The sequence below is a fragment of the Calonectris borealis genome, chromosome 5 (genome assembly GCF_964195595.1).
Source record: "Calonectris borealis chromosome 5, bCalBor7.hap1.2, whole genome shotgun sequence".
Taxonomy (NCBI): Eukaryota; Metazoa; Chordata; class Aves; order Procellariiformes; family Procellariidae; genus Calonectris; species Calonectris borealis.
In genome coordinates, this window is record NC_134316.1 from 3,450,494 (window position 1) to 3,465,230 (window position 14,737).

Genomic DNA, 14,737 nt, shown 5'->3' on the forward strand with positions numbered 1-14,737 from the left:
ACACTAAAGTGGAATATACAAGGAACAGAGGACTAGAAGCAGCTTCTTGAACCAGAACCCACCCCTCTCAACCACAGGCACATGCAATGTGTTACAAACCTCTTCCAAACTGACATCCTCCACCTCGAAATAAGCTATGTCCTCTGCTTCCATTGGGAAGTTATCTCAGAGCCAGTGTTGCGAGGAGGTGCAACCCTCCTATCATCTGCAGCCCGAATATGTTTATACCTCCTACATCTTGCCATAAGCATCAGCTATTAACCTAAACAGTTCTCCTCCCTTCTAAATATTTATCAGCCGATGGGTTCATAGGGAACACTCAACCCCATCTCAGCCTTTGTCCTGCTGGATCATGTTCCTGCAGGCTCCTCTGGAAAACCTGTCTCTCCCTGTCTTGGCATGCTGACCGCTGTCTCCTACACATCCGTCTCATGCTGAACCTCGACAATCATCTCAGCGGCTGGTATGGTCGGGCCTTTGACCTCCCCTCTCCCTTCCGACTGCTTAGCTCCTGCATTTCTCTGCACCAGTTCCTAGGACAATATCCTGTCATTTTTAAGATTAAACTTCTCTCTGCTTTTTGTTTCCTACCTGCGTATCAAATAAGCCAAATGTGTGACTTGAACACTGAGTTGGATTTCTCAAAGGGAGCCTCTGTCTCAGGGTTAGCATTGCACACACTCCCCTCCCATGTCACACTCCTCGAAGAGTTTTCAAATGAAGTCTCACTCCTAACAGCCTCTGTCCCTGATCTTCACTTCTGCAACTCAGTAGTTCTTAAGCGATCCAAGCCAAAAAGGTGCTACCAGATCTCATTCACTTGAATGGCAGAAAAGACTCCTGCTCCATTTGTACAGAGATAGAAAAATACAAAACAAAGGATTTGGCAGTTCAATGAGATCAGAATGGAAGAAAACGGCTTCTCTGCAAAACTGCACGCAGCAGAAGGTCTTTTATCTCCAACCCCCAAAAGTGCTTTGTACCAAGTTGTTATTCAGACATGCATGTCTCCTATGAAAGTGCAAGCTGACCAGATGAGATGCTGCTTCCAATCCCTCTGTGTGTTTAGGATGCTCCTGTGTTCGCCAGCCCAACACAGAAATATGACCCATTTAAAGGCACCAATTCCAGTACGCAAGAAAGATTCACTGATGGTGGCTCAGCACATACCTGGATTAATACATATGGCATCTGTACCGCGGTGGACCTTAGCAAAAGATCATTCTTGCAATAAAACGCCCCCTGCTCTGCTGGGAGTAACAGGGAAGGAAATTACCACTGCCTGTCTGCACAAGAGGGATAACAGCCCGAAAAGGCAGAGTATGCATTGTCAGAGGTTGCACTGTGTTTGTATTTTTGAGATCTCAGAGTCAGCAGTGGCAAGGACCCTCCCTCCACTTCCAAGTGCAGGGATCAAATACAGTGGGTCCTCGGTGACTCAGGTGCAAAGCAAAGACTTCAGCTGTTTCTTGTACAGGCCACCCCTCCTCTTGAAACGAGCTAGCACGCTCTCACTCTCTTTCTGGACTGGGGATCCAAGAATGCAAGCACACAAAATTATGGATTACTTAGGGAAAGCGAGTCAGAGCCAGGCTTCCCAAAGGCCAAATGAGGGAGCAGAAGATCAGGGATTAGAACTGATTTCTTGACTCATTACTATCTACTTCTACAGATAGCACTCTGGCTATCTGAGAAACCACAAGTACGCATGTCCAAATCCGGAGACTGGGGCAGCTTCTGCTAAGGTTTCAAACCTGGAGGCAGCTGCACCTCTTCCCAGCCTCTGCAGCTGCAAGGAATCATCTGCATGTTACGGGTAACGGGTGAATTTAGACCACTGTGCATTGAAACCTGCATGCGATCTAGTTTGCTCTGCTATTTCCAGACCTCAAGGTCCAGAGCAGCGAAGATTTTTTTTAAGTAACTGCCAAGGTAATTCACCAGTTCACCAGAAAAATCCAAGGCAGAAGCAGGCTTTTCCAGAAGTGCACTGGGCACCCTGCTTACCACATGCCAAAGGCAGCTCTCATCTCTCCCTGCGCCTTATCTCCTCACACCGTTTTTCTAAACGCTTGTGTTTGTGTTCACACTTGTCTCTGCAGTGGCAAGTGGGGGAGGTCACAGGGGCTCTTAGTAATAATTTTCGACGCAGATGCAATCGCTAATTAAATTTTTGGCTACTGCAGGCAGAAACAGTGTTAGTGCCTCCCCCAGGACTGCCTACAGATAGATCCGTGGTGGGCTAGAAGCCAATTCCAGCTGGAAGCTAGAAAGCTGGTTTAAATAAAATAAAAGATTTATGTTTCTTCAAGGTGATTACCTGTCTGATCCCAGTAAGCGGAAAACCCTGGTTTCATCTGATATCTCTTGGGTAACCTGTAGAAAAATGGAGACATTTAGGTCCATTTCAGTGGCAAATGAAATTTACTGGGCTGAGTTGGAAGGGAAAAAAAAAAAAAGATCAGTCTCTTCAAAAATTCAAATACAATTTAGTGCAAATTACAGGACTGATTCAGATAATTTGATGCTAAGCAAAAAAAAGTTTTAAATTTCGTAAAATACAAGTTATTTAAAATAATTTTTGTATTGTAGACTGTTATCAGTCTAGATGACTTGGTGGCACAGATGGAGTATGTTGATCAAATCTTTGTCAGCAGAGACTGACTAGCTTTCCCTGCATTTTCACAGAGGATGCCATCAAAAAGAACAGTGTTCTTTTTGAAAAAAGGACACTTTTATTAAAGGGACACTTTAAATAAAAATAAAAAAAAAAGAAAGCGTGTCTTTTTTTTTTTAAAAAAAAGGGATGCTGCCAACTCGAGCTCTTCATCCAAGATCTAAGAAACCCAAATGCTGCTCACAGCAGATCTCTACTGGCTCTGTGCAGAATGAGTTGAGGAGTCTTTGACTGATATTCTTGGGAACAGAGCTGGCTAAAGCATGTGAGCTTTACCAAGAGAAACATATGCATGCAAGTCAGAGAAAGCAACCAGCAAGCTGCAGGAATGACAACATGGAGCACGAGCATTAGCACTAGGGAAGAGGGGCCAAAGGATCAAGTGGTAAATAAGGAACAGGAAGAAATTAAATCTGGAGAGACTGGGAGATTACTTACTTCATCTGACTTAAAGCTTTTGCCCTGCATGCCGTGTTTCCAGAAGGCCAGCACACTGTCTTGAAGGCACACTGCAAAGGAGAAACACAAAATCAGACCTGAGCACGGCTTATCTGAACCAGAGAAACCTGGGTTTCTCACCAGCAGTGATAATGGGAAGCGTGTGGAGAAAGTACGTGGTCAGACTTGGACTCCTGGTAGAAGAACTACACTCCAAAATCACTGTAGAAAAACTGGATCTGAGACACACATTACTTTTTAAAGTGCAATTCAAAACATACCACTCAGACATTCCCTGTTTGCCAGGACAAGATAGGCATCTCTGGTTTTTCCTTTTCTCCCTTTCAATTCTATTCTCTGGATCTTTGTTTTCCTAATGATTCTGGAGAAAGCACCAGGAAGTATATAAACATGCTGCCAACCAAAACACTGGGGGTTGCTGGAAATTACAGATCATTTGAGTTATTATATTTACTTCAAAATAGATGCGAGTATGAAAAATGAGGGGAGTCTTCCATTCAGGGCCAAAGAGAGAACACAGAAAGCTACCAGCTCTGAATCATTTAATTACCAGACTGCTGAAAAAAATGGATGAAGAGCCTAGTGTTCTTTAAGCCGTGTTAGAGAAACGTATTTTACACCATGTTTTATCTTCCTAAATCCTACTTGTTTTCCTTTACTATTCCTTTGAGTCACATTTTGTATCTGCTCAGTATTAGCCATGTCCTGAATACACAGAACAAAGGCATTCAGCAGAATCCTAAGCGCAATGTTTGTCAGAACAGCCTTGGACTAATCTTCACCTGCTACTCCCAACTCCACTCTGCAATCAGAGAATGAAGAGTTGTTTAATACCCTGAATTCCCAAGAGACCACTTGGATCGTAAAGAATCGCTTACATTATTCAATGTCAGCTGGTAAGTGCAAGACTTTGGGATAAATGCTTCTGTCTATGAATTCCTTCAGAGTTCAAGGAAAAGGCAATGGTCAAGTCATGTTATGAATGTGTCAGCAGGAGATATTGTACGATACAAGTACAGCAGTTAATTAGAACACCTCAGAATTTAGGGAAGAGTCACAGGCTTGATTAAAAATATCTTCCTTCAGGACGGCTCTGACATATCTAAATAGAGATGCTGTATGAAAGAATGTGCACTGCTTTACCAACTGCTGTTAAAATACAAAATACCTATGTCAAGAATCTTCTTCTAAAGGGAAGATGCCCGAGGAACCCAGAAATGCAAGTTGTACAGAACTGCTAACAAAAACAATTGTGTCTTTACTGATTTTGATTCCAGAAAGAAGTTCAGTTTCTGAGATACGGAATTATTAAACTTATGTTAATTAGATACTTCTGAGAGCTCATTACAGCAGAAATACTTGCTTGACAATTACAATTCAAGTTTTAGAAGCAAGGCTGCTGTCCTCTAGTAGCCTAAAGACAGCAGCCTGTCCTCTAAGAATTAGATTCAAATACTATTACCCGGACTGTTAAAAAATGGATGTGCTATCACTTTAAATAAAATCTTAGCTTTTAGAAGACTAACACAAATTTATGTATTACTAAATCATTTTGTCCTCCCCAAACGTTTTTCTCAGTGCTATGGAAACAACCAGAAAGTAGTCAGCCTTTTTTTCAACTAAATCATGATTTACATCTTTCTTACACAACAGAAATGACACCAGATGAAACACACGCACTATCTGGCCTTATTTTCTTCTGCATGTCAGTGGAGACAAAGAGACAGCTCACAATATCCTGACACATGCACTTTTTAGGGTCAGGCCCCACTGGGTGCACTAGACCAGTCTAGATTATTAAAAACCCTTCCACACTCATCCCTCCAAGTTCTTAGTCCTTGAGAGACAATAGAGAAGCAAATCACTTACCCACTGACTCAATGCAGAAATCAAAGCTCAGCTCGGAGGCCAATTTCTTGCTTGACTTCAATTTCCCTTGTAAGTTCACAATTTTCACGAATTCTCAAGAAAAACAGAAAAACAAGTATTAAAACCCACTGCTGAAAAGGATTACTGACGTCTTTAAGTATGAAATACTAACTTCATCTTTCAGGCACAAAAAAATGCCCAAACCTAACATCTACAGTATTTGCCTAAAATGAATCCAATAGTATCCTTCTCTCAAAATAAATATAGAAAACCTTACACACTTTGTATGTTTTTAGAATCTACTGACAGCCTTCCTGCAAATAACAAACAGTGCAGAAATGTGAATTCAACATTAAGGTTGGAAATTTAGGCAGACGAAGTCATTGCAAAGTTCCCACTGATGTATTTACCTCTGATGCAGGAGAATTATGGTTACAATTACTGTGTATGATGGAGTGTTAGCTATTTGTCCTGCTAGCATATGCAACAGGCAAATGTCACTTTTTCCCAGTAAATTTTGAAAATTTCTGATTGGCATGTATTTGAATTCTGATCTGTAATGCTGCATTACACTTCATTTTGAAAAGAAACAAGAATGATACACACATGAAGAGGGAAAGTGGAATCACAAGAATCAAAATGAAAAATCACTTATTTGAACTGTATCTGTTAGGAAATATTACAACACAAATTAGTAATGAAGGGAGAAAAATTAACTCGTGGGTAGAGTTAAAATCAACAACGGTAGCAAAACAAGTTTTGCACAAGGTGTAGTAAGTTGCCCAACAGAGACGTGTTACTTACTGTCCAGGCAGACTAGGACAGTGTCTCTTTCCAGCTGTGTTACATGAATGGCATCTAACTGCTGATTGCCTTGTGAAAAAGAAAACAGATTATTTTATATCACATCATAAGACTGATCTCAGCCTCCCCTCCCCTCAACGTCTCACCAATTGCTACAGCCTCTTCAGTACACTACGAGCCTTTTGCAATCTACAGTATTTGTTACTCTCTCAAAATTTTTTAAGGCTATACGATCCCAGAATGTTCTGGGAGGAGTACAGGGCCTCAGGACAAACCCATCCGTTCAAAGCATGTATTTAATACGAAAGCACTACTGTTTATTGGCCTAAAATACATTTTATGTTACAGTTCAGCACAGCAAGTCAGCTTCCTTCATGAAGAGGCACGATAATGAATAAAAGGAATCATCAAGGGAATCTTCGCTCCCAAAAAAATGCTCTTTTCCCATAAATCCACATCTGGAAAGGTTATTTTCCTGATATTAAGCTAGATTTAATAGCTTTTCTAGTTTTTATTAATGAAGTCCTTGGTACAGCTGCTAAAAAGCATTTAAATGTAAAAAAGTATATCCAACAGAGCCAGCAGAGAAAGGCATCTGCAAGATATCAACTGGCTTTTGAAGATAAAACAAAATCTTCTACTTATTAATAGCCAGCTGAAGATGACAAGCCTCCCCCAAGGGCTGGAGGACAGACAAGAATGCATTTATGTGAGTCTTTACACAGGAAAGAAGGGGAAAGAGGAGTAAGCCTGACCCCAGGAAAAAGTATGCAACCACAAATGAGAACCCAATCAGCAGGGTCTGCATTACTATTTAAGGACATTTATAAAATAAAAGATGTGTCTAAAAATGAAGTCTTTCAAGAAAAAGAGTTTATACTGAAGTTGGCAGGTCATCACAAGAAGAACCTGGGATCAGCTTCAATATGCTTTAGGGAGAGAAGCTGCATCATTTTGCCTAGCCTGAAGGGTTTCCAAATGACTTCTGAGGAAGGGATACCCAACAGTTATCAGACAATAACATGGCTGCAAGATGGACCAACAGTCTTACCTGCACCAATTTCTGTAAACCACGAAGAAGCAGAGTTCAAGTTGATTGTCTCAAACTGAACTACCTGATTTGGTTCAGTACCCTTGCTGATAGCTACGCAGACCATCGGGTACTCCTGCTCTGGTATCACTAGCATTTCAAACACATTCAAAGGGCTTGGCAAAGGAAAATCAAAGTGCTGGAAAAAACATAATAAGGCATTTGTAAAGTTTCCTTTTACCTTGGAAATAAGAAACCTAAAATAACATGCACGAAGTATAAAAGATATAGAAGAATTTCTCACTGCCGCTAAGAGTGCTTTTTTAAGACAGCATGAGCTGTGAGCAACATTATGGTGCGCAGAGATATATGCTAGTCTGTTATTGCTGGTACTGGGTTTGATCCAACACTTGACTGACTTCAGTCACAAGATTTTCTTAGTCAAAATGTGTCAAGCCAGATTTTCAAGTGTTCAGAACCCACAAATGGGACTAGCCTGGGAGGTACTTTCCATTACAAATTCTGGAAAGGTTATTTCAACAAATATATTATGATTAAATACTCTAAACTAAAGTGAAATACTTACCTTTATTAACATGAATTTCTGCATTGGCTCATACCACTGTAGTAGAACAATTCCAGACTGCAATGCACCACACAGATATTTATGTCCTGTGTATGGATTTCGTACTATATAAAATAAACAAACAAAAACAGGGAAAAAAAAGGCAAATGTTTTAAGTGAAGGAAGTTCAATGCATACTTGAAAAAACCCCTGCAGCTATCTTTACAAATAATTTAAGAAATAGTATCAGTTTCACACTGGTAATAGCCTTCTGGCTTGCCATTCAAATATCCACAGTGATGAATACTGTGCTACATTCCAGACAAGTTCAATTATACTTATAATTAATAACCACTGGCATTCTTTGAGTCCCAGTAAAAAGGCCACATGCTGAGCGGCCAGAAAAGCTGTAATACCTTCTTCCTGGGGCTGTGTGAGCAGGGGGAGTGAAAGGTCCAGGTCAAGTTATGATTTAAATAAAAAAATTCCCAAGCAGTGAAGATGCCTCATAACTTCTTGTGAGCTTTGACAGCTAATGCAATAATACGATGAAGGCTTTGGGATTTGTTTTTTTAAGCTCAGTTGGATACAAGACCAGCCTGACTTCAGGAATCATTTGTAAATACGCCTACTGTAGACACTTTACATGAGCTAAATAGGATATCCAAGTTTGAAAACTAGGTACTTTATACTCTGCTTAAGCATTTCTAAGAGTGTAAAGGTACACTTACACACAGCACTGGGGCCAGTTTTCAAAAGGACATATATTCTGTAGAAAACCCAAGCCTTTCTGAAAGTCAGTGAAGCCAAAGACAAACCTTGCAACTCCACAAGCTTTAACTCTTTTCTGGGCGCTTAGAACTTGAGCGATGGCTACACTCCTCTCCAGACCGGCATAATTTTTATTCATGTTCAGCCTTTTCTTTGTGGAAAATATTCTTTTCAAGTTAGCATCGCTAAAAGCTGGATCTAGGTCAAAGCTTGAGCCAAACTGACAAAGCAGAAAGGTATCTGTGCATGTGCAAGAAGTCCAGGATTCTGTAACAAGCGTTACGCTCGCAGGCAGTCTGCAGGTCACAGTAACCAGTTGGCTCGGGTGGCAGCCTGAAGCCAGTGATCCCAAACATCGATTTACTCACTGAGAGCTTCAGCAGCTCTCAAAGAGTGTGTGCAACACCCGTCAGCTGTGTGCTACTGGCATTCTCCAGGGTTTCCCTCTGGATCTTGCTCTAGACAGCAACATTTCTAGGTTAAGAGCTGATGAGAAAAATGCTTTTCCACTGAAGAGCATAAAGAACTCCACGTTAATCAAAAAGAAAGCTATGCACCAGTTAGGCACAGCATTAAGAAATAATGTAGTCATACTGTTTTCTGAACAATGAATTAACTGTAAGTTTATTAAAAAGAAATGAGTTTAAGACATGCCATGCCCAACAACAAAGGCCGGGAAAAAAATTGCAAAAGTGAACGCCTACTCACCTATACAGCATTTGTGGCATCCTTTTGTATCAGGGATCTTTGTTGTTAAGGCAAACTTCCTGGAATAACAATTACGGAAAAAAGGCATTAACAAGAGATGCCGAAGGCCCTTCATGCTACCAATTCAACAGCACAAACAGTATTTATGGGAATTTTCACTTGTTAGTAATTGTCTGTAAGTGAAAGATTTGTACCTTGGTAATATTTTGTCAGGAAACCTATGGGTTTGAATATGAGCAGCTAATCCTGTTTTTTTGGCTTGTTCAAACAAAGCTATTAAATTATGGGAGTAGAGCTGGAATGTTTTCCCTGTAAGAGAGAAAAGCACAATTGATATCGCACCCATGCCTCCAGCAGAGAAGTGCACATTTTAGAAAAATGTATGTATAGAAAATTACCTTCTAGAGAAACAGAGCACGTGCGTCAGATATTTCAAGTCCAGTTATGAAGAAAAATAAAACAAGACAACAATAATATAGAGAAGACATGGCATTCAACTCAAAGTTCATTTCAGTAACACTAAAGCAGCTCTGAAAGTTAGTTTTATGTATACATTTTTAGAAGGCTGTAATTATACACCAACAATTAATTATATCAGCACATCTTCTGTATCTATAAATCAATAGAAGTGGTGTTACACAAAATCTTGCATTTTGTCCTACAATTAGTCTGCATGCCACAGTGCCTGTTTCCTACCTAGAATGTCCTATTCCAGGACAACTGCTGAAAAATATTTTTTTTTCAAGAATCGATCTGCTGGATTAGTATTGTATTTCACAGCCACCTCATTCTCATTTAAATTGAGACTGGTTTTGTTTTAGGGTGGATTTATTTTCTGAATCTGGTTTATACCAAAGATGCTGCCAGGCTACAATACACTAAGAACGATCAGAAACTGCATCTACATTTTAATAATGCACCTATGTTAAACCTCCCCTAATTTTGTTCTGACACATTAAAGCCACCCATATGCTGACTCTCCTAGCTCAGGGATCAAAGAAGAGGACACTGTTTAGATTCTCTAGGCATTTTCAGTCAAATTCCAGCCTTGGCAGAAGCAACTCTTGTTTGACAAATTCCAAGTGCCGAACCTTTCCAAACTAACTATAAAATAGTTAAATAAATAAATTAAAAAAATATGGTGGGACACTGCAGACAACTGGCTCTACTACTTGTTTTATCTCTGAAAGTCTTTCACATTAAAACACTCTTGAAACAAAGCTTCCTATACAAACAGAAGAAATAATGCACAGTTTTCTACTTCAGTACAATCAAAATACATGGTACTGAATTATGACTTTAAATACTTCTCTCTATTTATAATTTTATTAATTTTCCCTTTATTTATACATACCTGACAAGGACATTAAGGTGTTATTGATAACATACAGCCAGGTACACTTTCGGGGAAATAACTGAAGAAAGAAAACATTTCCATAAATAGAAACATACAGGAATTTCTAAGCGTGGTTTTCTCTGCCTGCTCCCCCTCTGCCACCGTTCCTGCAGGTATCAACACTGGAGAAAGGCCCAGCTGCAACTACACTTTCCCCTTTAATTCACTCTTTGGACCCTTGCTTAGCCCTTTTCTCTGTCTGAAATAGTTTTCATTCCTTCCCTCTTCTACCCCTGAAACTTTCAAACTTCCATTTTTCTTTATTTTTTAATTAGCAGCACAGAGCCAAAGTGCGACAACTGGCAAGACTGGAATACCATATATATAGAGATATAGCTTGCTCAGGAATGACAGCCAGAGAAAGAAAGATAACATTATTTCAGAAACCTACTAAACCCCACAAAAGTCAGAAGAGGGGGGGAAAAAGCATTAGTATTTTCTGAGCAACTTGAATCATCACAAAATCCTGTATTTTGTGGGATTCCCTGCCTGGCTATTTGTGTTAGCCTGCTGCTTTGTAAACGGACAGTTCATGGAAGGTATTGGGACTTATTTTTGTTTCGGAGGGAAGAAGTGACTCACGGGGCAGCTAGTCTAGATTTGAGAAGATTTTAAAGTTAAGAACCACCTCTTGACAACCTGAAGGGAATTTTGATAAAAGTGATGGCAAATGACGGCATTCAGGAGTCTCAACAAAGGAAGGAAGAAGGACAACAAAATAAGGACAAGGATTTTGTAAAAAAAAAAAAGACAAGACTAAATTTATTGAATAGTATTGATAGGTAAGTCCTCCCTCAAGAAAAAAATTCCAGTAAGAAAAAAAAGGAGTTCAAAGGATTAAGCTGTTTCTGAATGAGAATATTAAAAAAAGACAACAGCAGGTTGGTCCACTGAGGGAAGTTGTTGCAGAACACAGCAGAAGATGCCTGAATCAAGGCTCCACAAAAGAATGATTTTAAAAGAATGAAATGTCCATCTAACCTCACATCTGTTTCCAACAGTCACCATAAAGTGACACAATTTCTCCTAAAAATGGTAAAAACATGGAAAAAAAGGTATATAATACTGCATCTAATACTCTGCCAGGCACCAAGTTCTTCAGCTCAGAAACCTGCTGAATCAGATACGGGCTTTATGCATTTAGTGAGCTTCAATGGATTTATCCTCCATAAATTTGTCCAGTCTCCCCTCTGATCTAGGTAACTCCTAGCATTTGCAGCTTCCCACAGCAAAACGTCCCAGGCCAGCTATCCACTCTTTATTTTTAATTTGGCTCCCACGAGCTTCATTTAACGGTCCCACTGGAAGAGAAGGGGAATAGTTGTTCCCTATGAACCCTCTCCAAGCTGACCCAAGATGGGTAAATATTTATTTCCCCCTCATGCCTTAAGTATCACAAATACATAATACAGAAAACTGAAACAAAGACACAACGCTAAGGACGAAGAGGCAGTCACAAGATAAGCCTGAAGGAAGAAACATAAGAAAGATTAAGATGCAAATCAAATCAACAATACAAGAGAAGTCAATAAACGTGGTAACTGGGAAAACAAAAACTGCATGACAGGAAAGAAAGACTACATGATTAACACAGTTAATAGCGCTGGGGTGGAAACTTGTGCTAGAAGCAGAAAAAGAACACATTACACACTATTTCAACTAGATACACTCATGTCAGCAGGTCCCAATGAAGTTTACTTTACAGTACTTAAGAACTGGCTCAAACCCCAAGGTCTCAGTAACGATTATATTCAAGAACTGATGGAGGGCGGGCAACGACCTCAAGTACAAACACAGTACCTATGCCAAATACAAAGGGTGGTGGGAATTGCAAAATAGTCCGACGGACTGACTGGATATCCAGAGCAGTACAGGAACAAGCCACATACTTTTTAATTACCAAGGGATAAGAAGAGCAGCTAGTGCAGACTCGTGCAGAAGAGGCTGTATTTGAACATCTGAATTTCCTTCTTTAACAGAGTAACTGCCCTGCTGGGGGCAGTGAAACAGTAAGATGTGAAACAGATGTGAAGGACCTTGTCCTGCGTGCCATTTCCATGTGCAAAATAAGAAAATACGGGGTAGAAGAAATTGCAGAAAGAAAACACATAACTGGTTGGACATAAAAACAGCGTATCTATCAGCAATTTGCTGTTTAATAGAAGGAAAAAGTAGGCTGTAGATATATAGTGTCTTCTCTGGGTCTGGTGCTATTCAGTATTTTCACTGAAAAACTAACAATGGAATAAAAGTATACTTCTGAAATTGGGAGATATTAACCTTGGAGAGACAGCAAGCACTTTGGAAGATGCGAGCAGAATTAGAAGTTGGAGAAACAGTTAAAAATGTTCATCTGGTGGGAAGAAATCATGAAATTAATAAACACAAAAAAGGAAACAAGTGGCATGGCAGAAGGACAGTTGTAAAGCCTCTGGGGTTTGTAGTGGATCACACTTGACCTCTCCGAACGGAGGATGCTCTCACAGAAAAGGAAACTTTCATTTTGGGATGCACTGGATGTCATAAGTAGACACTAGTAAGTTCTCTCTACCTACTACTGGCATATCTACCCTTTCAATAGGATAAAAAAAGCATGTGGACGAATCCAAAGACGACTGTTACATGCAGTAATTTAGGAAAATGTACAAGGAAAAAGATTGCTTTGACTAACAGCGTAAAGAGAAGATTAAGGTAAGAAGGCCAGGGTGCCTCCAACAGCTGCCACCACAATTTTAAAAAATTTATTATAAAACTAAGTAGTTGTTCCCCATGTCTACTGAGGCTGCAAAATGATAAGCAACTTCATATTCAGCTCTATCCTACTGCATTCAGGTGCACCCTCAGCTCTCTTAACTTGAAAGGATCTTCTAATTGTACTGAATTCAAATTCCCAATTCTCACCATCAAGCCCTTTATAATCTTCTCTCGCTTTTCGTCGGTGCCAAACTACCCCCCGACATGACCTTGCTGAACCGCTTCCCCTTTTCTTTTGTCCCTCTTGAGTTCTGGCCCCTAGCACGATACTCCCAGAAACAGAGGACTTCTCTTAAGCACAGTTCTCTCGCAGTGCCCGTTCTGTGAAACCATCTTCCTCTCGCTATTACTCATGGATACACCCGCCCTGCCACCTCTGCTTTCTGACCTGACCTGTGTCTCGACTGAATTTAACGCTCTTTAGAGGCCTGAAGTGCCTTTGCAAACTGCTTTAGAAACCTACAGGTGTAAATCTCATTATCAGCATCCACCAACACTTCCAAGAATACTCTGCTACTCCTGATTCTAAAAAAGCAAATCTAACAATACCGTGATTGCATGAAGTGGCTTTGGAAAGGGTTAGAGAGCCCAAGAAAACAGAAGCAAACGCGTATTTATTGGTGATAACAATGCCAGCTAAATTAAATGGTTGACGGCTTTGGTAGTATCCAGTGGAGAAGCAATATGCCATCTAGTGGAGATAAAATGGAGAGAAAGGGCAGGTAATCGGTTGGCTCCAAGGAGCAGAAAGATGTTTTATTAGAGAACGCCTTTGAAAGCAATGTTACATAAGCAGCAACAAAAAATTCAGGTAGGTAGGGGAACTATTAATTTTAGAACTTCCATTGCTTGCTTTGATGTGAATGTGTGCTTTTATGCCACAAAGCCTGGCATCCCATCTACCCCCTCTAACATCAAACTTTCTTGCTTCATAATATCCCCAAATCTATTCTGTGTTCAATACACCAAAAATCACCTGTTCCATTGTTGCTTCGTGAAGTTCATTCAAATTCAAAGTGTAGATACCTTCTTCCGTGCCAAAGATAATGTACTGATCTAAAAATTTAAGAGAAATTGATTATTTCACAAGCTCATTACCACTTTGGCAACAGGCAGGTTTAAAATACAAACCTAAAATAACTTTACCTTTAGTATCTGGATGTATCCATGATGTTGCACAATTAATCTTCAAAGGACAACCATCAAAGACTTTGGAAAAACATGCTCCCATCTGAAAGACACCAAAACTGAAACCTGAAACAAGTTTACAGCATAAAGTGTTTATCTTCTGGCAGCTGGCCAACCTGTACACACCACTGCTCTTCTTTCAGACACAAACTTTCTCTAATATGCTTTGATGCAAAACATTTTTATCTTCCCCAAAAGCTACAATGCAGCCTTCCAAACCTTTTCATAGAGTGCATATACATTAAGAAATGCTAAAAGGGATCAGAATGATATGAACAATTTTAAGTACCTAGTGGGTAGGAACAATATTGAGTGCTTATATAAATGGCATATGAAGGGAAAAGAAGCAGAAATGTTGAAGTAATAACACCCTCTCGCAACACTACCACCTCTCGCTCTTTCTCTTTACTAAGCAGAAACTGCCACTGGAGATCACAACCCACAGAGCCAGTGAAGTCGCCAACCCTTCACATCCAGACTGAACGGTGAAAGAAAGTTTTTAAGAAAAGGAAACAA

At 40.0% G+C, this 14,737-nt stretch overlaps 1 protein-coding gene across 5 annotated transcripts in view; it reads right to left on the minus strand.

Annotated features, from left to right (window-relative positions):
• MAP4K5 (mitogen-activated protein kinase kinase kinase kinase 5) overlaps positions 1-14,737 on the minus strand; it is a 71,372-nt gene that overhangs the window by 3,512 nt on the left and 53,123 nt on the right. For all 5 annotated transcript variants that reach the window (XM_075150708.1, XM_075150707.1, XM_075150706.1 and 2 more), the window contains 11 exons: positions 14,180-14,264; positions 14,010-14,089; positions 10,238-10,298; positions 9,078-9,192; positions 8,884-8,942; positions 7,426-7,529; positions 6,861-7,038; positions 5,810-5,878; positions 5,006-5,098; positions 3,116-3,186; positions 2,321-2,376 (listed from right to left, as the gene is read on the minus strand). In XM_075150708.1, the coding sequence (XP_075006809.1) occupies positions 2,321-2,376; positions 3,116-3,186; positions 5,006-5,098; positions 5,810-5,878; positions 6,861-7,038; positions 7,426-7,529; positions 8,884-8,942; positions 9,078-9,192; positions 10,238-10,298; positions 14,010-14,089; positions 14,180-14,264 (971 nt within the window). The remainder of the gene's footprint in view (positions 1-2,320; positions 2,377-3,115; positions 3,187-5,005; positions 5,099-5,809; positions 5,879-6,860; positions 7,039-7,425; positions 7,530-8,883; positions 8,943-9,077; positions 9,193-10,237; positions 10,299-14,009; positions 14,090-14,179; positions 14,265-14,737) is intronic.